Genomic DNA, 15,268 nt, shown 5'->3' on the forward strand with positions numbered 1-15,268 from the left:
ACCTGAAGCTGAAGCGTGTACCTGGCGCATTCCACACAGGTAAAGGATGTTAACACATTGAGTCCCGGTCATTCACTTCCCATTCGCTCCCGTTTATGTCTCTACTTTGGTTGGGTTAGGTGTGAAATCTGATACGGGTGCAGTGCCCTCCTCTAGTAATATAGAGGCGGGGAATATTCTCAGGGTGGTATATCAGCTGTTCTGCAAAGCTCGAGAGAGAGAGGAGTTGTGTCTCAAAACTTTGTGCTTATACTTAAAGCTTTTGAATGTAGATAATTCTAAAAATTCGTAAAGTCAGTAACTAGAGCATGTGAGGCGCCATAATGTGTTTAAACTTCAAGGTCATTTTATGAAGCATACTTAAGTAACGTTCAAGTATATTGTTAAGTATAGGCTACAGACAGGGCTTAGCCTAAACTAGGATTAGTTCAATCAGGATATTTAAGTTGCTTTTCTAAACATACACTACTAAAAACATTACTGGTGTGCATCTTGAGACAAAACAATGGCTGACATATTTTAAGATATGTCGGTACAAGTTTCTTTCAGTTAAAACATGCACTTTAGTCCAGGACTAGCTTAAGCCTTGTCTCTGAAACCGGGACTAAGTAGCCTTTTAACGTGTACTAGTAATAAACTTGTAAGTGTACTTTTTCAATACTGCTTGAGTGCTTGGCAGCTTGGATCTAAATTGACCCACTTTTAGTATAAAAGTAAACATTTAAAGGTGCTAAAGAGGATCTTTTCGGCGACTGAGAAACCAAAGACTGTTACTGAGTTTTTGAAATGAGCGCATGCGTAAGAATTTCAAGGGAACGCCTCCCAAAACTCGTGCACGAGTATTGGAACACGAGTGTTTACCACCGGCATTCGCTGTGTCGTGTTAGTGGATTCATTATGTCGGACTCACCGTATGTAACTCATAATCTGCAGTTGTTACTCCTGTCTCCTGATCATTGCATGCGGCGCCTGTAGAGTGTGGAAAGTTACTGGAGCGCGCAGCCGCGCTCATCTCTCACAAGGAACGTCATGGCAGTGATTGACAAGCCAGAGGGCCAATCGTTTACGCGATCATTGGCTGATGTTTTTAAGGCCCTACCTCGTGCACAGATGATGTATATTAATATTATTCCTTTCAGTGCACCTAATAAATAGTCTTTTATCAGTTAGTAAAGACAGTTTCAAGTAATATTGCAAAAATGTATAAAGCAAAACATCCTCTTTAGCACCTTTAAGTGTAATATAAATGTAACAGTAGTAAACTTTAAGTGCACAACTAGTTCACAACTACGATTCTCATTTGTACTGCATCTGTACTACAAGTAAACAATATAGTAGTTTACTATTTTAATTCTAGTAGTACATTGTTTAGTTTATGAAAATACACTTACAATTGTACTCTCATTAAACTACTAGTTTAGTAGTTTTATACTGCATATACTTGTAAGTAATTTTAAGTGAACATTATAGTTTCATATTTATATTATATTTTTACTTTCAGTATGTGTTCCAATTTAGGTATTAGGTACTTAAAATGACAGTCCTTTAATTTTAAAAACATTTTATTATAGCTTCATGCATGCTTTTTTTTTTTTTTTTTTTTTTTTAAATCAACACTTGAATGTGGGTAAGTTTCATAAAGAAAAGCAACATTTTAAACAAAAAGTTGAGAATTTTTTTTTGTCAAAGACTACACCTGGATCAGATTGATGATCAAAACACAGATGGAGTAGATTGAGTCCATCAACACCCCCAAAGCTTCACAGATATTTCCTCTTCATAGGTTTATCATTTCATTCAATAACATAAGACAATTGTGATTTATATGCTGTTTAATGTATGATGATCACGTTATTTTACATTTGCACAAGCAATCTTCTATCGCTTGTTTCAGCTGCTTCTTCTCGTGTGTTTTGATCCGGAGATTCTGTACTAGAAGTACGAAAACATGGATAGCTAGAAAAATTCAGTCAATGGCGGGGAAAGAGTAAAGTAGATTTTAAATACATTCCTATGTACACTATCAGTAGACTAGCCTACACAAAAATTCAGATACTCAGAAATAGGAACATATCTGTTTTGTTTATAAATCAATATTTTCAAACAATGTAAGTTTATAAGACTGTATTTTAAACAATGTAAACATAAAAAAAGTGTATTTAATAGGCTACTCAATCAAGACTACAAGCCAAGTATACTTTGAATACTTAATTATACTTAAGCATATCTCGATCAAAAGATTGAGTATAAGTGTAGACCAAATATACTTAGACTTTTCTCCCAGTATAAGTCAAGTATACCTAGGTGCAATTTCTGAGAAGTACATAAAGTATATTTCTGAGAAGTGCATAAAAAGTAGACTGAAAGTGTGGATATGCGCGAGACGTAAAGGCAAACCGAAGCATACATTCTGCTTAAGTGAATTCATTCCCATCTTCTGAAACAACTGCTCTGTCTCGATCTTCACTTCAAACTCAACGAACTCAATAAGGTTCATGAATTTATAGGATTCCCTCCACCTGCAAGAAAACTCCAAACAAATCTAATTAGGCTATATAATCTGCTTTGCTGAATTCTGCCTCCCTCTCTAATAAGAGTTGATAACATTTGCTGAATGATGAAGAAGGCTAAATGCATGCCATTCATAAAGTTGCCTTGTATAAGGTTAAAAGAGAAAGAATCCATGATAGATTTATTCTAAGTTCATTCATTTTATTTTAAAAAAACATGCAAGTAATTCACTCACATTCCGTCATAATTAGTGAAATCATCATGGTGGGCAACTGAAATAAAATTGATATTTAGTAAAAATAAACCCTTTATTGTCATGTAAACAAATGTGTAAGGCCACTTAGAGATTGGTCCTGTGCTGAGACTGATGCCACAAGTAGTTTTAAAGATATATTTCACCTATAAATTAAACTTCTGTCAAATGTACTCACCCTAGTGTCTTCCAAAACCCATGTGACTTTTTCTTCAGAGACAAAATGAATTATTTATTACAATATCATACAGCTTCAGGGGCCTTGGAATATTGCACATTTTTGGAGCTTAACAGTTCCTGGTCCCCATCCACTTTCATTTAAAGGAAGACACTCTTAAAAACATCTCCTTTTGTGCTCCAAAGAAGGAGAAAAAGTCATATAGTTTAGAAATGGGTATGATGACAGAAGTGAACAGTTTGGGTGAACTATTCCTTTAATCACCCAGTGGCTTTTCTGTCCCGTCTTCCCAGGGGCACAGGCATTCTCTGTTCTCTCAGCATCATGGAGAGACAGACAACACATGTACCCCAGTACATTAACTTGAAGTGTCTTCTCATGCTTATTCATTACATTTATGAGGCTTGTTCAGTACCTGTGGTCAATGTGACCATTGATACGAGCCTTTAAAGCAGAACATTCCATGAGTCTATTAAGGACATTCATGTCTTTCACAAACTAATAAAGAATTTCATGCTCCTCTTCATCATTGGTGTCTTCACAATAGTCGTCTTTTGTCTGCAGAAGTGGAAGCTCAAGGTCTGGGTTGTCTCTGACTGGTAATTGCCTCACCGTGGGGCCATTTCCTATAAAAAGATACAGAGGTACACACAGACTAAGAGCAGCCAATACCTGGTCTCCATACAAACAAAAACAATTAGAGATACAAAAACTGGCATTCTAAGTGTGTCTGCTGTACATTACTGAGAATCCATTTTATGACAAACAGTTCTGAGAAGCCCATCTTAATCAATATTGTACTACAGCAATGTTCTCAATTAAACACAATAAATCATGCCAGAAGAGGTCACAAACTAGTTGTATGTGAAAGTCTCTCTTAAAATGGGCTGATAATAATAAATAAATATAAAAATAAGAATAATAATAAATATATTAAAAGATGATTTTATTTCTACCCAACAAAATGTTCCCACATTACAGAAATGAGAATGGTGTGCGACAACATGGTTAAAGTGGTCATGAACTACATCTTTCTTTAATTTTATAATGTTCTTTGATGTCCACTTATAATGTTATCAAGATTTACATAAAAAAAATAAAAAAAAATAGATCATATATCATCATAATTTAGTAATAGGCTATTTTCTATCCTTTTTTCTGGCATTCTTTTAAACACTGTTTTAATGCCCACTGCTCTTAATGGGTAACAGTTTTGCTTATTAAAATAATTTTCAACGTCCCTGCCTTTACATGTGTGGAATTGTTTTGTAAACTTCCAATGTTGAAAAATATCTTGTTACATAGTTGAAACATCTGCCAACAATGTGAAACATTTATGTGTATTACATAAGCTTTATAAGTCTTGGTTGTGCTGTTTGAGTGCTTGGAGTTACCACAGTAAAAATTAACATATGATATAACTTGCAGTGTTTTATGTAAACAGAATTATGAATGAATGTGCCATTGTTTATCACACTGTCGTTCTTATAGGCTATTCATATTTCATTCTATTTGATAAAGTGAAAAACGTATACATTGTCCTTTGCAGTGTCGTGTTTTAAATAAAAACAGATGTCGCTCACTGTAGCTTTTATTCAGGATTACAGTGAATGGCTTAGATCAAAACAGTAACAAAAGCAGCATTCTCTACGTGCTTTCTTTCGCATCCTATTATCCAACGCATTAACCCCATGAATGCCGAAGCAAAACAAAGAACAGCTAATCACAACTATCACAGTTTGACTGTGTCGCTACAGTATAAATACTCAACTATAAATACTATAAATACTTAACTTACAGTATTATCATTATACCCAAATGCCTGTATGAATCATCATATTGCATTATTTACAGGCATAATCAGGAGGAGTCTTACCTTTGTTATAGTATGTTTTGAGGCTAATATGCAGTGATATGCCAGAGAGACACACAGCAAAACCCAACCAATTCACTGTGCTCATTTTATCCCCCATGAACTCCACTGCCAGCAGTAGAGTGCACACCTCCTACAGAGAGAGACAGAGAGAATGTCTTTGTGAAGAAAATTAATGGTTAAAGTCTAATGCAGGCTTTGAACCAAGCTGAGCAACTGAGAAATGGACATAAATAGGAAGAGATAAAGAGCTTCTGCAGCTTTTTATATTACTATATTATAAGAAATTCCTGAAGATGTATTCTCACCTTAAAAATGCCTGCAATGGATAGCGTGAGGCTGGATGTGCGGGACACCAGCAGGAACTCGGAAAAGCCCAGCCCAAATGCCAGCAAGCCACCCAAAGACAGAGTCACCAGGGAGTAGAGCAGGTGTGAGAGCTCACTGACCCTGAAGAGCTTCTCTGTGGTGCTCACACTCAGTCCTGCTCATGAATGACAAGATGAAGAAACAGGCAAGCAACAGGTTACTTTAGACACAAACACACTGGTAACCAAGAGATATAGCAAATGGCAAAATAGGGCCAGGTGATTTTTTTTTTACCCCAAAAGAAATGCAATTTAGAACCATTAAGATGTATTCCATTGTGAATTTCATGACAATTATAAGGGGGAAAAATTATATTTAAATTGTAAAATACTATAAGTATACATTATTGTAATATTAGTTGTACTGAATCTAAGTTTCATGAAGGTAATTTAAGACTTTTTGAAGACCCTTTTAAGACCAAGTGAAGAAAATATAAGGAATAAATTGAAGGGAACACAATAGATCAATTTGTTTTCTAAATGTAAATGTCTAGAGAGAAACACAATGGGTTTAAAAATATAACTTCCAACAGATATCTTTTTAATTAATTAAAAAAAAATGTAGCTTGAATCGCTTTGCTCCCAACCACTAGAATATGGAAAAAAAACTTTTACTGTACCTTCTGATCACACTGCAAAAAAAGTGATGTTCTTCCTCAGTATTTTTGCAAATGTGCAAATGCCTAAATATTCTTAAATCAAGATGCATTTACTGGAGATGCAAAATGATATCAAATATGAAGTCTTGTTTTCTGTGAAATTGGTCAAAATTAAGATTTTTGAGTTTATGATTAAAACAAGTACAAATATCTGCCAACAGGTTTAAAAAAAAAAAAAAAAAAAAAAAAAAAAAAAATCAACTTAAAGGTGCAAAAGAGGATGTTTTGTTTTATACATTTTTGCAATATTACTTGAAACTGTCTTTACTAACTGATAAAAGACTATTTATTAGGTGCACTGAAAGGATTAATATTAATATACATCATCTGTTCACGAGGTAGGGCCTTAAAAACATCAGCCAATCGTTTACACGATCATCACGTAAACGATTGGCCCTCTGGCTTGTCAATCACTGCCATTACGTTCCTCGTGAAAGACGTGCGCGGATTGGCCCTCTGGCTTGTCAATCACTGCCATTACGTTCCTCGTGAAAGACGTGCGCGGATTGGCCCTCTGGCTTGTCAATCACTGCCATTACGTTCCTTGTGAAAGACAAGCACGGATTGGCCCTCTGGCTTGTCAATCACTGCCATGACATTCCTTGTGAGAGACGGGCGGCTGCGCGCTCCAGTAACTTTCCACACTCTACAGGCACCGCATGCAATGTTTTTGTCAGGAGACAGGAGTAACAACTGCAGATTATGAGTTACCTGCGGTGAGTCCAACATAATGAATCCACTAACACGACACAGTGAATGCCGGCGGTAAACACTCGTGTTCCAATACTCGTGCACGAGTTTTGGGAGGCGTTCCCTCTAAATGAGCTGTGAAGGAGGGGGGTTGTTCTTACGCATGCGCTCATTTCAAAAACTCACTAACAGTCTTTGGTTTCTCAGTCGACGAAAAGATCCTCTTTAGCACCTTTAATTCAAAGGGAAGTTTTTGTAACTCATTGAGAGATATTTGGTTTTTTAAGCATGAACTCATTTAATTTTGTTCATTTGAGATTTTACATTTCTCAAATAAATGTATCTTGATTTAAAGATGTTTAGATATTTGAACTGGAAAAGAGGACAAAAACACTGAGGAAGATATACAATTTTTTTGCAATGCATGCAACATTTAATGCCATGAATTTATGAACTTAAGATCTTTTAAGGCCTTAATTTGTGTATAAATAAACTTCAATTACCCTTTCAAATTGTATTAAAAGGAGTCTTTAAGATTTTAAATTTTTTTTTTTTTTTTACTCACCAAGGCTGCAGTTTTTGATCACAAATACAGTAAAATTGTGAAATACTTAAAATGCTATTTTAATACATTTTATTCATTTATTTTTTAAGAAAAAACAAAAACCCTGGTGTCTGACTGACCTTCATTGAGAAGAAACAGAGGAAAGAGGCCCAGGAACATGAGGGGCTGTAGATGGTACATGGTGTCTATGGGGTTCTGAAGGCCTGTGTGGCAAAGAGAAGGACACAAGAATTACGAGAATTCATCACTTTACCATACAGACCAAACACCGGTCATAACATAAAACGTAACATGCTGACACAGTTTAGTGATCTTAACAGAAACTTTCAACGTTCTCTTCACACCAAGACTTACCAAGCTCTGCTTTCTGCATGAGCACTTGAGTGAGAGTCCAGCGGATCCCTCCGATAAAAGAGGCCAACAGGACCATAAGGAAACCCTCCAGATTAAACTGAGTGGACTTGAGAGTGAACATGAACAGACCGCTGGCTATCAGCAACACCACGAGGATCAGGAATGGGTTCTGTTGGGTTCAAAAGAGTCAGACAGTACACATTACCTACAACAAACACCAAGCCAAAAAAGGTGGCAAGCCCTTTGATATCTCTTGCCCCAACATCCTGTTTGAATAAGAAGTACAGAAAATAAAACTGCATTCATGACATTTCATGGGGTCTTCAAAAGATTTATACTGACTTCCTATAAGTTTTACAATTGATTTTACCCTCTTAAACCACTTAATGGGTTGGCACCTGCATGCATTACTGATTGCATTTAGAAAATAGGGTTTCATGTCAGCTTTAAATGGTGGTAAAATTGGTTGGCTTAATAATATCTCATAAGTAGTTCTTAAATTTTTTTGTCTCACAGACACAGTGTGAACACTCAAGAAAAGCTCTAATGGTGGGTGTAGTAAATATAATTTCAACAGCCCTTTAACATCACCTAAAACTTCAAATGTACTTCATTCATTACCACAATTGGAATGCCTTAGTAACTGCTGCAGACTACATGCTGATTCCAGTCTGAGGGGAATAATGATTATATATATTATATTTTATATAATGATTATATGGACACATATGAACAGAGCGCAGCCAGTTCAGCAAAGAGAGCATAAAAAAAAAAAAAAGTCTTATGAAATACTGCACATTGTTGCCTATGCCTAACTTGACAAGCGCACGTTGACACAACCTATACATATGCAAAATGCATGTTTAATTAAAGGGTTTGTATTAAAGGTAGCTTATTTTGTACAATAACTTCCTTTACTCCTTTATTCACAAATCAAGTGTATAAACACACTTACCGGCTCCTCCAGTTTGAAGACCAGGGAGAAGAAGAGTAATGAAGAGAACAGCTGAAGACTTGGTCATGGTGTACCTACAGGAAACCCAAAAATCCCAAGTAGTTTCAATTTAACTTGCATTTCCTGAAGCAAACACCAGTGCTTGCAACACAGGTCCCTTTTTTTAGTCAGGACGAGTTCTTGCTAGATTTTACTGAAAATCATGTAATGTATGATGGGCAGATTGGGCACAGACTAGATTTTTTAGCTTCAGAGTTTGATTCCATCCATTCAGGGAAAATCAAACATGTTTGATATTTTAAGTCGATTTAGAGCACATATTGTTTTCATTGTCACACATCTCCAAACAGCGAGACTCACATTTCTGCATGAGTTTGTTGCATTTGGAATGACTTGAATGGCTGGTGGTGAGTGATGCTATGTCGTTTAGTGTATGATGCCCAGTTTGTAACCTTTTACAAAGTCGGTTAGGATTTTAAAAGTGGTCTAGCATATTCCAGCCTTCAAGGATTAGGCTGAAAATGAAAATTCTGTCATTAATTACTCACCCTCGTTCCACACCTGTAAAACCTTCGTTCCTCTTCAGAACACAAATTAGGATATTTTTGATGAAATCCGAGAGGTATATGACTCGTCCATAGACAGCAATATAATCACCACTTTCAAGGTGCAGAAAGGTACTAAAGACATCGTTAAAAAAGTCAACATGACTGCAGTGGTTCAACAGTCATTTTATGAAGGGATGATAAGACTTTTTTCAACAATATCTCCTCTTTGCTATCATTCTTGTACGTTGTTTACGTCCAGTACTTCCAGGTTCTATGTCAGAATGCCGACTCATTATTGGCCGGATCCTGTGCCAGCATCACATGAATGCGTCGTGCTGCTCACGTGAACAACCTCTGCCAATAATGAGCCAGCGTTTAGATGTAGAACCTAGAAGTGCTGGACATAAACAACATATGAGAATGACAGCAAAGAGAAGATATTGTAGAATAAAGTCGTTATTTTTGTTTTGTTTTTGCACACAAAAAGTATTCTCGTCACTTCATAAAATTAAGGTTGAACCACTGCAGTCACGGTGACTGTTTTAACGATGTCTTTAGTACCTTTCTGGACCTTGAAAGTGGTGGTTATATTGCTCTCTATTGAGGAGTCAGAGAGCTCTCGGATTCTTAATTTGTGTTCCGAAGATGAACAAAGGTCTTACAGGTGTGGAGCGACATGAGGGTGAGTAATTGATGAGAGAATTTTCATTTTTGGGTGAACTAACCCTTTCAGTTTGGCTTTAGTTCTGTGTAAATGAAATGCAACATCAGAGCAGTGTTGCCGCTTTCATGACGCTCAACTAGGGCTGCAACGATTAATCACGATTAATCGTTTGCAAAATAAAAGTCTGTGTTTACGTAATATATATGTGTGTGTTCTGTGTATAATAATTATGTATATATAAATACACACACATTCATGTATATATTTGAGAAAAATGTTATATTTATATATAAAATATTTATGTTTATATGTAATATAAAATATATATAAATATATATATTTATAATACATGCATATATTTCTAAACTTTAAACCTGTATGTGTGTATTTATATATACATAATTATTATACACAGAACACACACATATATATTACGTAAACACAGACTTTTATTTTGCAAGCGATTAATCGTGATTAATCGTTGCAGCCCTACGCTCAACACACATTTAGATTCTTGTCAGCTCCATACAAGGTGGATATGAATTGTTAAAATGTCAGAGGATTATTTTGCAATAATGACAAGCTGATTTTACATGATCTCAATCATAAGACTAATTAATACATATTAAAAAAAAAAAAAAAAAAAAAAAAAAAAAAAAAACATTAAATATTTATTTAAAATGATCAGATTATGTGAGAAAAAGTGTTCTATGAGAATGGTAGGAAACTGGTGGCCGGGAACAACACTAATACATACATTCATACATTTTTATAATTTTACAAAAAATATTTGACTGGAAAATCACATACCCGACCAATCAGAACCAAGTATGTATTAAAAAAATTTGTTTGCACATCTAAGACTTACAATATCTACAAAATGTTTGAATGTCTGTGTCTCTGTAGTATTTAGGGATTTCATTTATCTGAGGAAAAACAAAGTATTGCTTTGCAAGCACTATAAAATCCACTCATTCAGAAGATAATAAACAACATGCTTACAAACTAATAGTGATGAAAAGGAAGCTCCAGTTGGACAGTCCAATATCCAGCGCTGTCGCCAGGGCTGATGGACACAGACAAACAATTGTATAGATATTTTGATTAAACACTTTCTCGCAATAATACAAATTATAGATGGGATGAATCAATCCATGGTAAAACCTAAACATGAACTGATCATGAGGGTGTGGTTAATTACAGCAAGCTCTTGTCACAAGACCCCAGAATATTCAAGCAGAGATAAAACGATAAAAAAGATTCTCTCCGTTCTTGACACAATCAATGTGGACTTCACCCACCCAAACTGTGTGTTGGATAAACAAAAAGATTAAAGGTTTAATCTCTTCAGCAACCATTATGACACACATTCAAACACATTTTTGGTCTTTGGACTCACTGATGATTTCTCACCTGTTGGGGCTACTTTAGAAAGGTAAACCTTCCAAGGAAGGGTAACTCGAGGCTTTCCCGTCCAGCACTGCATGGCAAAGCGTGTCAGTGTAGAGAAGCAGAATATTATAGCGAGATGAACCAGGGTCATGAACAGAGGAAAGTGGAAGTCCTAAGGGAAATGACAAAAGCATAAAAACAGACATTATACAAAACCAAATAAAAGTGCTCTTTTCAAAACAGAACAACAACAAAACTTATGGAAAAATTAAACCCAAGTTTCAAGAAGAAAAGGCAGATTTTTATGCCAATGAACTACATCTCACCTTCATGAGCCACTTGTTGTAGAACGTTATGCCAATGGAAAACACATAGTAGAAAAGCACCAGGCCCACAGTGCGCAGCGCCCTGCAGAGGAACTGCATCGGGAACGCCATCCTGGACAACCCGGATACAAGGCACAGCTAAACACTGTTAAAAAGAAAGTAAGACAATATGAATGAACCAGAGCTAGTCACGAAGTACTTTGACATGTGGAAAATCAAACTCTGAGTAGGTTGATAAGAACATGCAGGGCTAAAGTTTGATGTGCGCGATTGTGACACTTGTTGAAAAGTGCAACAGAACAGCTGGTACCGTTATAATGTCTGGTAAAGTGCGGGATGAACCGTAAGATGTATTGTTTTGTTAGCCATTTAAGCATTGAACTCTAGGGGGTTTTATATATATATATATATATATGCATAAAATCTAGCTTAAATGTTGGTTCTAAGTCCTCGCGAGCACCTCGTTACCTGCTTTGACAGTTTGAGCACGCTGACTGTACCCTTAACAGCTAACCAGTACTAGCTAAGGGCAGTACTCGAGATTTTCTTACCTCACTGTTTACATAGTCCTTGTAAACGAAAAGCTGGTAGTATTAAACACTATGTAACCATCATTTGCAGGCGAGCTTCTTCTCACAGCACTAGGGTGACATTACCGCGCGAATCCGTCTTAGAATTGTGCCATTCAAATAACAACTTGTTCGTGAACCTAACCTACAGTCAGACTCCCCCGTGTAGTTACTTCTGCTGTGACGTGGACGTTGCTCTGCTGACACATGCGCTGCAGCCCGGAAAATTTGAATTCTAAACAGATTTGAAATTAAATCTTTATTATTATTATATTCATCCTGTGTGCGAATTCTCTAATTATTTCCCCAAGCCACTGTGAACTGAGCACAGGAGGACTGCTATCAGCTACGCTTTAGCTCTGTTAGATTCGTTCTTTTGAATTTGAATCTTCGTTCCAATCGTTCTTTGGATCTTTTCGGTGAATCAGGTGAACCGGTTAATAAAAACGGTCTAAACAAATCGTTCTCGAATCAGACTGAATCTCACCTCAGCAATGAGTACAGAATAGCATACTAGCATACTTATTATATATGTGTATATTGTTTAGCATGCCAAAACAAATATCCAAAGTCACACACACATTTTTTTTTAAATGACTCCTTTTGATTTTGTTTATAAAATTTACTATAAAAAATAACTATAGCTATATTTTGATTCAACGACATTTTTGAAAATTATGGCCATATTTCTGTTCACTTTGTTGGGATGTTTGGAACATAGAATGCCACGTTGTGACGTAGAGGAATCACTGAATTGAATTGATTAGTTTCGAACTTTCCACCAATACCCTTTATATCCGTCATCCAGAACTCTAGGTGGCGCTCTCGGGTTTAATGTCTCTTCCAGTGTCGTGTTAGATGTAAATGAATGAACAGTATTTCCTGTCTTTACATTTGCTGGTCGGTGTATTTTGTTTTTGTTCCAGTTCTTTTTTCACATGTAAGTTATGTTGTACAAAAACACTGTGCCTGTTTGTCTTCTTATAATATTATATAATATTTACCGACTCTTGTGTTTACATGGCTATTTCTAATCATCGCATTGTTTCGTTTAAAGAATGGCTGAGGAAGAGGATGATCCTGGTTTTGACGAGGATTTGGACGACGGAGGTAACGGAGGAGATTCGGGCCAAGGTAAAAGAAAGCGGCTTTTTTCGAAGGAGCTTCGCTGCATGATGTATGGGTTTGGAGACGACCAAAATCCGTACACCGAATCAGTGGACATACTGGAGGATCTGGTAATCGAGTTCATTACGGAGATGACACACAAGGCGATGTCTATAGGGCGTCAGGGCCGTGTGCAGGTGGAGGACATTGTCTTTCTCATCCGCAAGGACCCTAGAAAGTTTGCTAGAGTGAAGGACCTGCTCACCATGAACGAGGAGCTGAAGAAGGCTCGCAAAGCCTTTGACGAGGCAAATTATGGGTCTTAACCTGCCGTCGGTTGCTATGCTATTATTTGATTCAATCGACGCTAAAAGGGTTTATTCTTGACTTTAATGGAGTTTTACCTGTTGTAATCATAAGCCCACTTTTCTTTTAGTTCTGTATTTTTCAGTTGCATGGCCGTTCACAGTTCGTTTGAATGATGATTTCTAAGATTATTATATATTTTTTTGTTTTTCAGTTGTTGTACAATAAAGATACATTGTTAAACTTTTAATAGAAGACAAAAGGTTTTATTATTTTGAGACTCATTTCTGCAAATACTCAATGTCAAGAAACATGACTGTTTCTTAGTTATAAGATGACGTACAACAACCTTAATATAATGTATTTAATGACAGTTTGACATATGCTGACATTAATTTCCCTAAGATACTTATAAAAATATCATAGCATGCTGTGAGAAGATCAGCAGGTATCTTTTACACTGTGTGTGTATGTGTGTGTGTGTGTGTGTGTGTGTGTGTGTGTGTGTGTGTGTACAGGTTTATATTACATTGTGAGGACCAGTCTGCAGTCCCTATGGGGGAAATGGTTTAATAAACATACTAAATTATGGTTTTTTTGAAAATGTAAAAATGCTGAAAGTTTTCTGTGATGGATAGGTTTGGGGTAGGGTTAGGGTTAGTGTTAGTGTAGGGGGATAGAATATACAGTTTGTACAGTATAAAAACCATTTAGTCTATGGAGAGTCCCTACAAATATAGTGAACCAGGTGTGTGTGTGTGTGTGTGTGTGTGTGTTTATCCCGGTGGGGACCACAAAACCAGTCATAAGGGTCAATTTTTTTAAAAGTTATACATCATCATACAAAGCTAAATAAATAAGCTTTCCATTGACGTATGGTTTATTAGGATAGGACAATATTTGGCTGAGATACAACTATTTGAAAATCTGGAATCTGATGGAGCAAAAAAAAAACTAAATATTGAGAAAATCGTCTTTAAAGTTGTCCAAATGAAGTCTTAGCAATACATATCCACTCACAAAAATAAATTTGATATATTTACAGTAGGAAATTTACAAAACATCTTTATGGAACATGATCTTTACTTAATATCCTAATGATTTTTAGTATAAAAAGAAAAATCAATAATTTTTGACCCATACAATGTATTGTTGGCTATTGCTACAAATATACCTGTGTGACTTGTGACTGGTTTTGTGGTCCAGGGTCACAAATGTCCCCACAAGGATATTAAAACCTGAAATCACCTTCAGGGTAATGGATTAATAAACATAAATGATGGTTATTTAAAAATGGAAAAATGTAGAAAATTTCCTGTGATGGAATATACGATTTTAACAGTATAAAAACAATTACGCCTATGGAGAGTCCCCACAAAGATAGCGAAACAGAGTATGTGAGTGTGTGATTTTTTTAAAATTACTATTAATATTAAATATTTCGAAGAAAAACTATGACATTATATCCCATTGTTGTTGCAAATTGAAGGGTTAATCCAAGTTTGCTTTGGTAAATAGTGTCTGATATTGTTCAAAATTATAAAAAGCATTTAAAATAGCTTACACATTTGCAATAATGTAAATATAACTAATGCATAGAGTTTGGGATACATATTTTTTGTTTTGGATTTTATTGTAACCTTGCAGTGGGAGGATAACTTCAATTTTGGTGACATTATATGCTATTTATAACTTAGACATGCATGTATAAATCACACTAATACATGGTGCAGTATAAATTTGATTATTATTATACTTATTCATTATTCTTTTAACATTTGGTAGTTTTTTCTAGTGTATGTCTATCACCGAAATGAGGAATGGGTTTCATTTACCTGCTTTCAATTCTCAGCTTTTTGCATTATTAGCATTAAACCACCATTTAATTTGCAAATAATACTCAGCAGCCATTGACCAGATAAACAAGACACAATTTACTGATTTCCACAC

The 15,268-nt window shown here is 35.7% G+C and overlaps 3 protein-coding genes across 5 annotated transcripts in view; 1 reads left to right on the top strand and 2 right to left on the bottom strand.

Annotated features, from left to right (window-relative positions):
- Positions 1-362, bottom strand: part of LOC125260538 (collagen alpha-1(XX) chain) — a 38,985-nt gene extending 38,623 nt beyond the window's left edge. Inside the window, exon 1 of one of the 2 annotated variants that reach the window (XM_048178944.1) lies at positions 3-362. The gene's annotated coding sequence lies outside the window, so the exon portion shown is untranslated. The remainder of the gene's footprint in view (positions 1-2) is intronic. The other variant, XM_048178945.1, reaches the window with a different exon arrangement.
- Positions 363-2,691: 2,329 nt separating this feature from the next.
- Positions 2,692-11,473, bottom strand: slc35c2 (solute carrier family 35 member C2). The gene is given in 10 exon segments (XM_048178950.1): positions 2,692-3,568; positions 4,819-4,948; positions 5,124-5,299; positions 7,217-7,300; positions 7,452-7,620; positions 8,407-8,442; positions 8,444-8,480; positions 10,621-10,684; positions 11,032-11,182; positions 11,337-11,473. Coding segments are annotated over 10 exon segments (1,086 nt in total). The 5' UTR covers positions 11,448-11,473; the 3' UTR covers positions 2,692-3,440.
- On the top strand, positions 11,371-13,568 carry taf13 (TATA-box binding protein associated factor 13). Of its 2 annotated transcripts, none has more exons than XM_048178953.1 (2): positions 11,371-11,495; positions 12,963-13,568. In XM_048178953.1, the coding sequence occupies exon 2, from the start codon at positions 12,964-12,966 to the stop codon at positions 13,336-13,338; it is 375 nt and encodes a 124-aa protein (XP_048034910.1). In that variant the 5' UTR covers positions 11,371-11,495; position 12,963; the 3' UTR covers positions 13,339-13,568. The 2 variants fall into 2 exon arrangements, with proteins under 2 accessions (XP_048034910.1, XP_048034909.1); XM_048178952.1 differs by lacking the exon at positions 11,371-11,495 and adding an exon at positions 12,687-12,845.
- The last annotated feature ends 1,700 nt before the right edge of the window (positions 13,569-15,268 follow it).

This window comes from Megalobrama amblycephala, linkage group LG24 (assembly GCF_018812025.1).
Source record: "Megalobrama amblycephala isolate DHTTF-2021 linkage group LG24, ASM1881202v1, whole genome shotgun sequence".
Taxonomy (NCBI): Eukaryota; Metazoa; Chordata; class Actinopteri; order Cypriniformes; family Xenocyprididae; genus Megalobrama; species Megalobrama amblycephala.